Source organism: Acomys minous, assembly GCF_964271855.1.
Source record: "Acomys minous genome assembly, chromosome: 4".
Classification (NCBI taxonomy): domain Eukaryota; kingdom Metazoa; phylum Chordata; class Mammalia; order Rodentia; family Muridae; genus Acomys; species Acomys minous.
The window spans coordinates 97,614,141-97,627,150 of NC_140486.1; the positions used below are offsets into that span (position 1 = coordinate 97,614,141).

Here is a 13,010-nt window from a genome sequence, read left to right on the forward strand (position 1 = left end):
TGTTTAACACCAGCTCCAGTGTGAAGAAGAGAAAACATTTGCACGCTGGTGATAGAAATAATGTGAATTAAAGGTACATGTCTTTAATCTCAGCACTCGGGAGACAGAGACAGGTAAGCCTGGTCTACAAAGAGAGTTCCAGGACAGCCAGAGTTATTACAAAGAGAACCCTGTCTCAAAAAAAAAAAAAGTGAATTACTACAGCCATTATGGAAAAATTATAAACAAAAACCAAAAACCAATCAAAGAACCAGTGATCCTAGTTATGGATACTTATCCCCAAGATATTAAATCAGTTTGTTAAAAAGATACCTACAATTCTACTAGCAACAGCCAAGTTATAGCAACATAGATCTATCCATAACAGTGGAACAAATACTGTGTGTGTGTATTGGAATATTATTCAGTTTTTAAAAGCTAAGTAAAGTCTTTCATTCTGCATCAATATGGATAAAATCCAAAACAGTCTGACTCACAGAAAAAGTTGGTTGGTGAGAGATGCTAAGTGTGTGAGCTATCTGTAAAAGGGTAGAGGGGTGTAAAGTCTCAGCTAGGAAGAATGAAGGTTTGGATCATCTGGTGCATTTTCATGAATATATAGATAATGAGGAGATGTTGGGCATTTCTGAATTGCTGAGAAAGTAAGTGGCCATCCACATGCATGTAATCTCAGGGCAGTGTGGGTAGAGACAGGAGGATCACCAAAGTTTGCTGACTACCAGCCTACCTCTAAAATCAGTGAAAGACCCTCTCTCAAGGGGATAAGGCTGAGACCGATAGAGTAGGAAGCGAACATCCTCCTCAACTCTTCATGCACACAATGGCACGGTCACCTGCCACAGACGTGTACGTACATCACATATGTGCACAACATATATACCACACAAACATTCATAAATACACAAACATATCAATACTAACAAAACAAGTGATTTACCACAACTGTCTGTGACTTCACTGAACGCACTGCAGTCTTAAGAGAAAACTATTATGTGTGTCAGCCACTCTGTTGTGACTGGATATAAGGGATGTCATTTCTGGAATAATCCTGAGGTCACCATGGTAATCAGCCCAATTGAACAAATGAAGGAGTGGACATTGTCATGTAGGCATTCCGTGGAACGTGAAACACATAAAGAGAACTGTGTCACGTGTGTCAGGATGAGGGCAGACGACCCCTCAGCTTTAGCCTAAACCACATGATTCATAAGATGGGTCTCAGGAAAGTTGCGAATCGTGTGCCCCAGGCAATCAGTCATTCCAAATGAACCAAACTGCTGAGGTTAAAATCTGCACACGAGCTCTATACTCGTGAAGAAGTAATTTTTTTCTTTTATTTATTTTTATTTTTAATTGGTTCGCTTTACATCGCACAGAAGTACATTTTAAATGTTGCCTAGTGTTTGTTCCTAATTATCTTGGCTTTCTCCAAGGCCAAACTTGGAGAAGTGAGAGGGTAAAAATGTTAAAGTGTTCGTTTCTCTACACTTCATTTTAATCACCAGGTTGAGTCTTGCCTTCTAAGCTGTTACACTCTGCGGCTGACTGGCTGATGACCAGCTCAGAGCTTTGTCGGCATGGGAGGCTTTAGCTCCTCCATCCATTTGCTGTGGTAAGATAAACAGCTAGAAGAAGAAACAAATGTCTGTGGTTTGAGGGAACGATGATTGCCGGCCTCCTGAAATCACAAGTTCCCTGTACACACAATGGGAAATGAGATGAGGAGGTGTGTACACAAGTGGGCACACTTGTCCAAGATGGCACGACACGCGGCCGTGCATTTGGTGTAGTAGACAGAGAGCGACCACCACTGTGCGAACGTTTGCCTTCCCAAATGACCTGATGAGTAGACCCAGAAGGCAGTGCAATGTTAAGTTCTATGCAACAACAGAAAAGAACTATAGCTTCCCGTGTCTGGGGGAAACTACACTCTCTCTATCTGTAAAACCTGATTACTCAAGCATAGGGGATGTCCCACATACACACAGTAGGGAGCTCTTCATACAAACAGCAGGGACACTTCTCCCACACAGTAGGGGTGACCTCCCCCCACACAGTGGGGACCTCAGCACTTACACCTTATAAAACTTACTGTTTATGTTTACCTCCTAAAATGAATGCATGAAATGAACATGAAAGATGATGTGTATTTCCCATGATGAAGAAAGATTCAGAAAGGAAAATTAGCATGCCAAAGTGAAAGAGAAATCTCAATACTCATGTTAAGCTATGAGACAAACTTCACAGGTGCTGGCTCCCAAAGACTTTTACTTTTTTCTTTAACAATTAACCATCCGCCATCCTCCCACATAAAAACTGCATTTCTTCTGGGTTAGGTTGCTGCAGGCGTTCTTGTATGGAAGGCATATATTCTTAGACACTAATGAAGTTCCGTGGCTTATAAACATTATTTCAGGGTTTGTGATAACTCATGCCTCTGTGTACACACATGGGAATAATATTTGTGCAAATAATCTCTGGGTTCGCTCGATATTGAAATACGCCAAACCAGTGCAAATTGAATACGAAAACCACTATGTATCCTTGGCGTTATTTTTCTCAGGAAATACTTTTCCTAAAAGCCTGTTTCTACCCAGAACTGAGTGTAATTTATCGGGGGGGGGGGGTGTTCCCAGAGCTTTGAAATATTCATTTGGAGTACTACTCAAACTTACTCTCTCCAATTTCATCATTTCGAAAATTAATCAACTGTCAAAAAAAAAAGTTGAACTCCGAGTGATATTAGATTTAAATTATACATGTGTGTTTTTATCAGAACACAAAGAACAAAACATTACAGAATAATAAATAGGTAGATTATCTTTAAAGAGACTGCTTGACGTGACTTCAGTTTTAAAAATTTAAAGCCCTTGTTATCTCCGACTCTTCTATCATGTATATGAGCGCACATAGTTTTCTTAAGCTTCCAACCCCTTCAACCCCATTTGGGGGGGGGGAAGCACTGTTTTTGATGATCCATTGTGCTGGGGGGGGGGGAGAGAGTCACAAAATCATTGTGACTTGGTAATTATTAGCTTTGCACTCAACAAGTTTAGAGCAGTGGCGAATCAAACATTTGCCAAACATTCCCCATGGGTTTGCCAAGCATCTGTGTTAACATCCCAAGCATGCTCCAGGGTTATAAAGCTGTTTGCTCAGGCTTATTGGTTACACTGCTGCTCCTGAGTCATGGCTGCCTGCCTTTTGCCTCATGAGATGAGAGATCCAGTTGTGAGCAGAGACAATATTCCAAGATACAGAGCAACACGGAGGAATCATATCAGAGAGAGACTATAATGGTCAAATAGCTACCACTTGCAATCATTTCTTTTTACCTTGCAATTTGCAGTAAAACAAAACAAAACAAACAAAAAAAAATGGAAACAAAAATTTTAAATAGGAAAAAATTAGAACTTGAGTTAGCTAATGAAAATAGGCTGTTTTAATATATTATTGAGTCAAATTATAATTCTTTTAGATTATGTGTACCTTCTTATTACATTAACTTAGAAGCAAATCAAACTGGTATCTAGGTGGGTAAAAATCTAGTTATTGTTAGAAAAATGTCTGGAATTCTACTGGTTTTATTGTAAATTTAGGATGCTGAAGATAAGTCCTGAGCTTCAGCTGGCTGGGGATATGAAGTCAAGTTTTTAAAAAACTGTAATTCAGCGAGGCATGGTGGCCAGACCTGTAATCTCAGCATCCAGGAGAGAGAGGCAAGAGGATGGACCACCCGTTGGAGGCCTGGCCTACATAGCCCGTTCCAGGCAAATCAAGGCCACATAGTGTGACCTTGTCTCAAAACACAACAGAACAGAACTGTCACAAGAATGTGTGTGGCATCAAATAAAAAATAAATAAATAATATAGTTTGAATTAATTCAGTGTCTCAATCCAGGCTCTCTTCCTAGGGATCCAAGTCTATCCCATTTTGTATTTACAAAGCTGTAAAAGGGGACATCATCTGCTGTGCAAATAGAGACATCTCAGTAGCCTGGCGTCCTGTCATCAGATGCAACCTCCTCCCGACATTAAGCCATCGAATCTCAGAGGATGAGAGCCACACAAAACCAGAAGCAGAGCTGTCCCCTGGCGACTCCAGCTAGCAAAGCCAAATGCTCCCGAGGGAGTGGAGGAAGAGATATCAACAGTACTTACAGGTCAGCTAAGAACCGGTGAGTACAAGAAAGAGAAGGCTAGACACCTCTGTCACCCATACTGGGAGAGAAACAGGGGCTATTCTGGAGCCTGGAGCCCTGGTGAAGGACAGAGGAGTGCTTTTATCCTGTGCCTCCACCAGGCCCCCGGCGATTTTACATTGCAGTGCCGCGCGCGCGGCTGCAGATGTTGGGGCTGGTATGTATGCTTGAATTTTCTTGTGTGTTTGAGAAAGCTGTTTCTGAAGGAGCTCTGCACCAAAGCCCTCCCACCAGTAGTCCACCCACCCACACACACCGCCTCCCTCAACCCCTAGTCTGGGAAGAATCCCTTGTGTCCCCCCGCCCCCACCCCCATCCCCCTTTCCCTTCCGTCTAACTATGGTCCCGGGCCTCAGGAGGCCTTGGCACACAAAGCTTCTATGGGCGTCTGTCACTTGATTGACAGCAGAAAGGTTTCCAGGAGACGGACAGCTGTGTGTAGGTGGGTATGGCAAAGACAGGGCTGAGCAGATTAAAGCAAGAGACAGTCACGGGAAGCTTCTAAATCACAGGCCTTTTCCAGAACCTGTGTGATCATTAACCCACACGGAAGACATATGTGAAAGAGCTGTAAACCAGCCCATCTTAAGGCAGGTCTTTAGAATAGTAAGTACCCCCGTTTAGAAATAGATAGATGTCAGACACACAGTGGAAAGTGATGCAGAAAAAGAGCATTGCTAAAGAAAGCTGTTAAGTGGGAAGACCTAAGTAATGTGTCCTTAATTTTCCCATCGCCTGTGCGGCTCACGATGCTTTCTACCTGGGCTGTGAGTTCTGCACTGCCGTGCGTGGAGTGACTTAACCTGCACAGGGGATGCAACTACACACTTATCAGTGCACTTTTAGATTGCAGAAAAACGCAAGCGAGAACCATAAAATTCCAGGTGAGATTCTAATGAGACACACAGAGGAAATGAGGCCCGCTTTGCTGAGCTGCAGCAAACTGACCGTTTAGTGGAACGGGCTTGATTAATTTCCTGCCGATGTGCAATTACGTCTGATAGGTGTCTAACATAATATAAATGGGCAGGTTGAAGCAGCAGTCACACCAGACCTCGCTCTTAAGGGGATGATGCCGGTTGAAATCTCACTTACTCTTACCTGTGTATGATTATTCAAATTCACTGTAACTCAAGAGTTTAAAAAAAAAAAAAGACAAAGGCAATAAAGCTGGGAGTAGACTCATGTATGTTACCCTTCCTGCAAACTATAAATACGGAGCTGCTAAGGATTCAGTCTCATGCAGTGAACCCTGCATCGTTTACAACAGACACTCTCTGCAGAGGCAAGGTTTAGCCCACACAGGCCAACCAAGACTTCAGTAAACTTAGGGACAGACAACGGAGTTCTTTCTAAAGTTATCGATCATGAAGTTCTCAAGGATGCTGTTCTTCAAATTCCCAGGCTTCGTTTTTTAACATCTTCTTCATTCAGCCAAAGGAGAGCAGAGGACGAATACGTATGACGAGTTAAACACAAAGAAGAAAAACAAATGGTTGAGCTGATATACTCCAAATGTCAGTTGGAGTCAAATGGTCCATTACTAACTGTTTCTTTTTACCTCCCTGCTCCAAATCACTCATCCGTTGTTGCCCGAATTAAGCCAGTTTATTTGTGCAGGCACAGACATCGCCAAGTGTGATTCCACGTGCCTATGGGTCAGAGAGCCGTGGAGGGTGACTTTAAATGGTAAGGCATAGACTTGTCCAAAGGCTTCTGAGTTAGACTTTTGGGAATTTTTCATTGCTTTTAAACATGTGTCCAGCAAGGGTCTAAACAATGCCTGTTCCAAACACCCCAAAGCTGATAACTTGCATTTTTGTATTACTTCCAGAGGGGTGTTGATTTGGGCCTTCATTAATTTTCAGTTCACGTGATGTATAAAATCAGGAAGACCAGGAACCCTACAGCATGCTTCTGGGAGTCCTAGTTACGTATCTTTAGTTCTTTTGGCAATAGGACCCAGAAACACAATCTGTTTGTTTTGTGTGTGTTTCAAGACAGGGGTTCTCTGTGTAGCCTTGACTACCTTGGAACTCACTTTATAGACCAGGCTGGCCTTGAACTCCCTGAAGTCTACCTGCCTTCCCCCACCCCCACCCCTGGCCAGGGAAGCGCGGGCTTTGCAGGGAAGAAGCTCTTCCTTCTTTCCTGCTAGCATATGTCGTCAGGCTGAAGGAATAAAAAGCAAAAATACAGCCATGGAAGCGTTATTTCCTCCAGAACTACACCCATTCCTTTATCTAAAGAAACCTGAAAAACATTTATATGGTATGTAACAAGACACAGAGTGTGGCCTTTTCAATGTCTTTGGAACAGCCAGAGGATTCTTTGGAAAGCTCAGTATAAATGTTCAGAGCGTAGTAAGTACATGCTTTAGGCTGATGGCAGCGAGGGGGCGGGGAGCTGGGTCCCTAAATTTGTATCTTAATTATTATGCAACTACACAGTAGTGGTCAATCTTGCTTTTTTTTTTCTTTTTTTTTTTTTAAATAGATTGCCATTAGGCACAGTTTTTCAAAAAAAAAAAAAACAAACCAAAAAAAAAAAAAAAACCAAAAACAAAAAAACGCGGGGGGGGGGGGCAGTAGTTGTAAGCTCATAAACTACTATTCCAAACACAACTATTTCTCTCTTAAAGTGTTTTTTGTAAATTGTATTGACTTTATACTTTTCACATATATGACTGTTAGTTTATTTTCAGAAAACAATGGTAATTCCCAAAAGCCTTTTAGTACCCTACCTCAGCTATTATAGCATTAAGACATGGGTGCTGGAGAGATGTCTCAACAGTTAAGGGTACTGGCTGCTCTTCCAGAGAGCGTGAGTGAGTTCAATTCCCAGCAACCACATGGTAGCTCACAACCATCTACAGTAAGATCTGATGCCCTCTTCTGTCATGCAGCATACATGCAAAGAGAACATTCATATACTTAAACCGCATAAATAAATCTTCAAAAAGATATTTAACAGCTATGACATATAGGTTGCTTTTCACCGTTTTGAACTAGAACAAGGGAACTTGCATGGAAAGATGCTGAGTAAAGAGCATTTTTGCACTTCATTTGAGCACTTTTTAAAAAGGAACTTTTTTTATTTAACTCACATTCACAGTGTAGCCCAAAACAGATACAAAGTATCTGGTCTGGATTCTGTTCCCCTCCCCCCCTTAACTGAAACTTGGATGGAAGGCTCTAGATCTGGGCTAGGGTTGTCCTGAGGGGTCCCTACCTGTGCCTTGCTCTCTTTGTCATTCTTTCCAGCTGCAGAGGGAGACTATTTCTCTGGTCTCTCACATTATCATGTGACATACAGACGGCACAGAAGGAACCTGTGAGACCTTACAAGCAAGGTGTTTGGGACACCGCCCGCGCAAGGGAAATAAATGTCGGTTTAAAGTGAGTAGAACCCAAACAACGTAGCCCCTGGAATACTTTAGCCGGCCCTTGCCACTTAGTGCTCCAAAAGGTCTCTTACTGTGGCCCACTCTCCCTTTTCTGAGCCACCAAAACTGGAACTCTGCTGCCATCTTCTCCAGTCAGATGTAAAGGGCTGATAAGAGCCTCGTTACTCATTCGCATGAGATTCTGTGCCAACCTCTAACCGGCCTTCCATGTACTCCAGGAACATGAGTAGGAGTAGGTTAGACTGCGAAAGGTTTTTCTGTAGAAAGTGAGAGCTATCTGTGACCCTTAGTACCCTTGCTTCCTCTTTTTCTTCGTTGTTTTCACAACGGTTGTTCTTGGAGGTACACAATCCCAGCCCCAACTGCTGATGAATCATCCAGGAATCTCAGAGACAAAGGTAAGCTGTCATCAGTCAACAATGAGAGAAGGGAAGAAACTCAAAATCATTTTCCACCCCTTCTCATCCCACGAGTCAATGAAATCATGCCCCAGTTCCCACACAGCACAGAAGGGAAGTCTGGATGCTCAGGGTCCTCTTGGAAGGGAACGTTCAAGTTCACAACGATTTCTCAACGTAATCATAGCTTTAGTTACTATTTTATCGATATAAAGACTGATGTGGATGCAGAAGAGATGCCTGGGGGTGGGGGATGGGATAAGAATACTTGACCTACTTCCATAGAAGCAGAGTTTGGTTCCCAGACTACCCCTACTCCCTGCCCCTCACGTGTTACATGGCTCATAATCACCTGCAATTTCAGGGTTAGGGCATTTGAAGCTTTTTTTTTCTTCTGGACTCTGCAGGTACCTTTAAGTATATGGTATATTCTCTGTCTGTGTCTCCCTGTTTCTCTGTCTCTTTCTCTTACACACACACACACACACACACACGTAATTTTAATGTAAAAAAAAATCTAGCCTTAATTCCAGTTAATGTGTGCAGCCTAATTTGTTGTTCAAGTCTTAGTGGTAGGCAATGTACCAAAAAGACAAAAGGTTTTCTAAGTTATCCTTCTCGGCGGAGACAGGTGGATCTCTGAGTTCCAGGCTGGCTTGGTCTAAAAAGTGAGTTCCAGAATAGCCAGGGTGAAACGGAGAAACCCTGTCTCAAACAATAAATAAATAAATAATAAATAAATAATCCTTTTCAGTATGCTTATTATCACAAATATTTTTGACATGTCTCTTAGCATTCCCAAATGATACCTGAATTCTTATGGGCGGGGCCTTTTAATCTAAATAAGTGCAGCTATTTAACTTTATTGTCATTTCATGTGTGTAGATATTGATACACAGTCATACTATATTATAGCCCTGGGTAGAATCCCCTATGTGTCTAGGCTGCTGTGGAACTCACAAGAAGCTCTACTTGTCCCTACTTCAGAAGGGCTGGGGCTATGGGTATGTGCCACACCCTGTGAACTATTTTATTTTTGTGATTTTGGTGGTTGTTGCAACGACAGCATTTTCTTGTGTTAATGTGATTCTGCTGGTTTGCTGTAAAGAGGAACACTAGGGAAACCCCGGGGTTCTTAGAGTATACATTACACTGCGCAGTTCTGCATTGGTGGTCACTTGGGCCAGTACTATGTTTTCATTTCTGTTTAGAAAGAATGGTATTCACCAGGCTGTATGTAGTCTCAACAGACAGAGAGTGCTCCCTTTGGCCACTAGCAGTGACAGTAGCCCAGTGAGTTCCAGGAGGAAATCAGAAGGTGCTTTTCCCCAGTTAGTCTTTAGTTTCTTGGTTCTCCTAGAAGCTGGGTTTTCCTAGGGCCTAAACAATGAAAGAAAAGGAAGGCAGGGAAGAGTGGACTGTGTCTTAGCTCTAGCCTTGCTTTTTCAGGGGGTCTGTAAACGAAAAAGATGCTTAATATTCAGTGGGCACATGCGTAGGATGCGTGTTTTGGAAATGTTACTGCTTTCAATGAGACAGGCAGGTAGTTTTCTATTTCAACCATGGAAAATATGCAGTACTCACTCTCCTGCCAAGACACAACCAGCATCTATTGTTTAATGTTTTCAAAGAATTCAGGTTGCTCTTTTCTCTTTTGAATTTGCGTACCAAATGGCGGGGACTTCTATCTTTATTTATTTACTTTCTCTTTAAAACCCCAAAAGACATGCTAAAGAATCAAGACTTTCCTTAAAGCGATTTAGCACGGTTATTTTTTTTTATATAATTTATGAACACATACATATATTCCCGAGTGCACAGTTCTCCCACCCCCACCCCCACCCCCCACTGATGTAAAATCGGTAGCTACAACAACGGAAATCCACTTCCCCAGTGGGTGACATTCCAATAGGTTTTCACCGCAGAGTCAAAGCGCTAGGACACCGCTGTCTGCTGTCTCGCTGTCCCTCTGGACTCAGCTACTGTTGCCTTCAGGTAAAAGTTGCTGGTGTCATTAGCCGGGGTCTGAATCTGCAAGCACAGTTTTTGAGCCCTGGAGGGGAAAGAGGATCGGTTCTCCATGACCATAACCGAAAAGCTCCTGGAGCCACGTTCGATTTGCTCCTGCTCCACACCGCGCCATGCCGCTCGGAATTTACTCCAGATTCCCATTTTAGGGGACAAGCTACTCATGCAGTCCCTCGAATATTAACTGTGATGTCTCTTTCCATGAAACGTTTTCCTAGGTCATCTTTCGTAGTCTAGGTGGAGGGAGGAGCGAGAGGACTCCCCACACTGTAATATGGCAGGATCTGGGCAGGTGGATAAATACATTTACAAGCCTTGCCTGGACCTGGTCGGGGGTCTTTGTCCGTTCTGCCTTGCTCCAGGCCGCCCGCGCGCTCTCGCATATTGCCGGCAGGTGGCGCGGTTGGTTCACGTAGAGCCGCTGTCCCCGCTGTTAGCAAGGTGCCCACACCACCCGAAACCGCTCTCCTGCTGAGACCCAGACTTGGAGGAGGAAAACCTGGCCCGGGAGGGAGCCAAAGGAGAGGCGGTTTGAGGGGAGCACCGAAGGTGCGTCTTTTGGAATCCCAAACCCTCCAAACACCTGGGGACAAGGCACCCAGTTGTATCCGGGGCCGGTCCTAAGAGAGAGCTGGATGAGCTGCCGTCTCCGGTTGGAGCTCAAGTGGCTCCTCTGGTGGGTGGCCTGAGCATCGGAGGGCCGACTGCGGTCCGAAGGTGCCTTTGTCCTTGGGAAGTCGATGGTTGACACCCAGGACAACGCGGAGTTGTGGGACAAGTTTCTGCGGGTAGAGCCTCTCACCTTAGTCTCCAGGGAGACTATTCTCATCAGCACCGGGGAGACGTCGAGCTCAGAGCCACAGTAGCTGCTCGAGGCAGCTTGAGACCCACAGTCAGCCCCGTCTGTGCAGCGGGTGTCCGTACTCCTACACCTTTCTCTTCTACACCTAGGTGTCCCGGAATGGCTGGACCTGGTTCCAAGGACTCTCACAGTGGGTTCCCGGTAGCCAGGGCCACCTCGAGGTAATTTCATCCTTCGTAGTCCGGATCTGGGCTCGGTCCATGTGAACACCCGGACCTGGCCAGGGGCCACTTCCAGACGATAAAAAGACAAGGGATCGTAGCAGTTTTCTGCTGCTGCTGGGGAGAAGGGAGCCGACAAGGCCCCTTTGGCTAAGTAACTAAGAAGGAAACGAATAATAAAGCTATGAAAGTCCCCCGGCCCGAAGCATTTCCCACGGACAAGCGCCGTAAAGATACAAAACTGGGAGGTGTGCAGCAGGGAGCGCCCGACCTGAGCTAAGGCGGGCGACATAGCGACCCGACAACATCAGCAAGGGGCAAGAGCCAAGGTGCAGGTCAACTTCAGACTTATTTCATCTAGACTGGAATCTTTTCTCTCCCTCTTACACCGCCCGATTCGGGGCGGGGCGGGGCGGGGGCTGCCAACATATTCTGGCCTTTCCCACTGTCCTTTCAGAGTCTCTCGAAGTTCCCTCAGCCATCCAGGGAATCGATCCCTGACGTGTTGGAAGACTAGGCCCAGGAGCTCCCACGGGAGAACCCATCACTGCTGCGGACACTGTCACTGAAGACCGTGCGCCCTGCGGAGGCTGAGGGGGCGGGGACTCGGGGCGGGCTGTGCGCGTTGGGGGTGGGGCCGTGGCGCTTATTCTGCACTTCCATTGGTTCGGAGCTCCGGACTGGCGGGTGTACGTCACGGGCCGGGCCCACCCTCTTGGCAATGTCTTCAGACTGCTGCACTCCTAACTTAAGCATTTATTCCACTGGGATAGAAGCGGCAGGAGCAGCGTTGGCACCGGCGAACCATGGCTGGGATTTTCTATTTCGTCCTCTTTTCGTTTCTCTTTGGGATTTGCGACGCTGTCACCGGTTCTAGGGTATACCCCGCGAATGAAGGTACGAGCCGGGCAGCCCTTGTCCGGGACACGGAGGGGGTGATCACTGATAAATGGTTTTTGGGAGCTCCAAGCCAGTTAGGATGGGGTAGAGGGTAGTGGAGAGCGCGTCTTGAGCCTCGGGTTCCCATTCCGGAGAAGGATGCGGGACAGAGGGGATCCTCGAAGTGGGGACGGAGGACGATCATGCAGTCTGAACTGAGGCGGGTGACCGCTGCAAGCTGCCACTCTGCCCAAGTTTCTAGAGAAAGGGCAAAGTTTATCAGTATCCGCTTGCAGGGCCGGCTCCTGGCGCCCCGAGGGGATACACCGAGGCAATACCAGGATTTCAAAACAAAACAAAACAAAGCAAAAAAACCCGTGAGAGCCAAGTCCTCACCAGCAGCAGCACAGGCGAGAAGGAAAATGCTAATATGCAGCGCAGTGAAGGCTTAGCGCGGCCGGCCTCCTGTCCAAGCCTTGCGAGCCCAGGTTTCTGCAAAGTTTTCCCAGCGCTGCGCTTCCCGGGACCCGGTTTGCCTGCTCTCCGCAGCGCTGCGGTGGTGGCGCCGCTTGTCGGGCGCCAGTGACCTGATTTCTAGCACCGGGCCTCAGACACCTTTTTCTCCATCGGGCCGCGTACCCTGGAGGTTGCCATCGCAGGCCTACCTCTCCCCTATCCCAGACCCTTAGATCATCCAGTAAACCTAGGGGACCAGCCAGCAATTTAAAACATACCCCACTTTAAGCTTCTCTCTCCACAATTGTGTATTTGACTAGTCTGGAAAGGACATGCATGACCGACGGGACCCATTCGTATGCTGTTTTCTGTTTGTCTTTTGGGGCATGCTGGAAGGATTGTTTGTTTTTTTCTGTCCGAGGTGAGGGAGACGTAATGACCATTTAGCTTCTGATGGGCCTAGAGGGAAGCAAGTGCTCTGTGCCTGTTTCTCTGTGTCTGTCCGTTTGTCTGTCTGTCTGTCTGTCTGTCTGTCTGTCTGTCTGTCTGTCTCTCTCTCTCTCTCTCTCTCTCTCTCTCTCTCTCTCTCTCTCTCTCTCTCTCTCTCGTGTGTGTGTG

At 45.8% G+C, this 13,010-nt stretch overlaps 1 protein-coding gene across 2 annotated transcripts in view; it reads left to right on the forward strand.

The window, feature by feature from the left end:
* The first annotated feature begins 11,802 nt into the window (after positions 1-11,802).
* Positions 11,803-13,010, forward strand: part of EPHA4 (EPH receptor A4) — a 144,184-nt gene continuing 142,976 nt past the window's right edge. For both annotated transcript variants that reach the window (XM_084780935.1, XM_084780934.1), the window contains exon 1: positions 11,803-11,954. In XM_084780935.1, the coding sequence (XP_084637061.1) occupies positions 11,864-11,954 (91 nt within the window). In that variant the 5' untranslated portion in view covers positions 11,803-11,863. The remainder of the gene's footprint in view (positions 11,955-13,010) is intronic.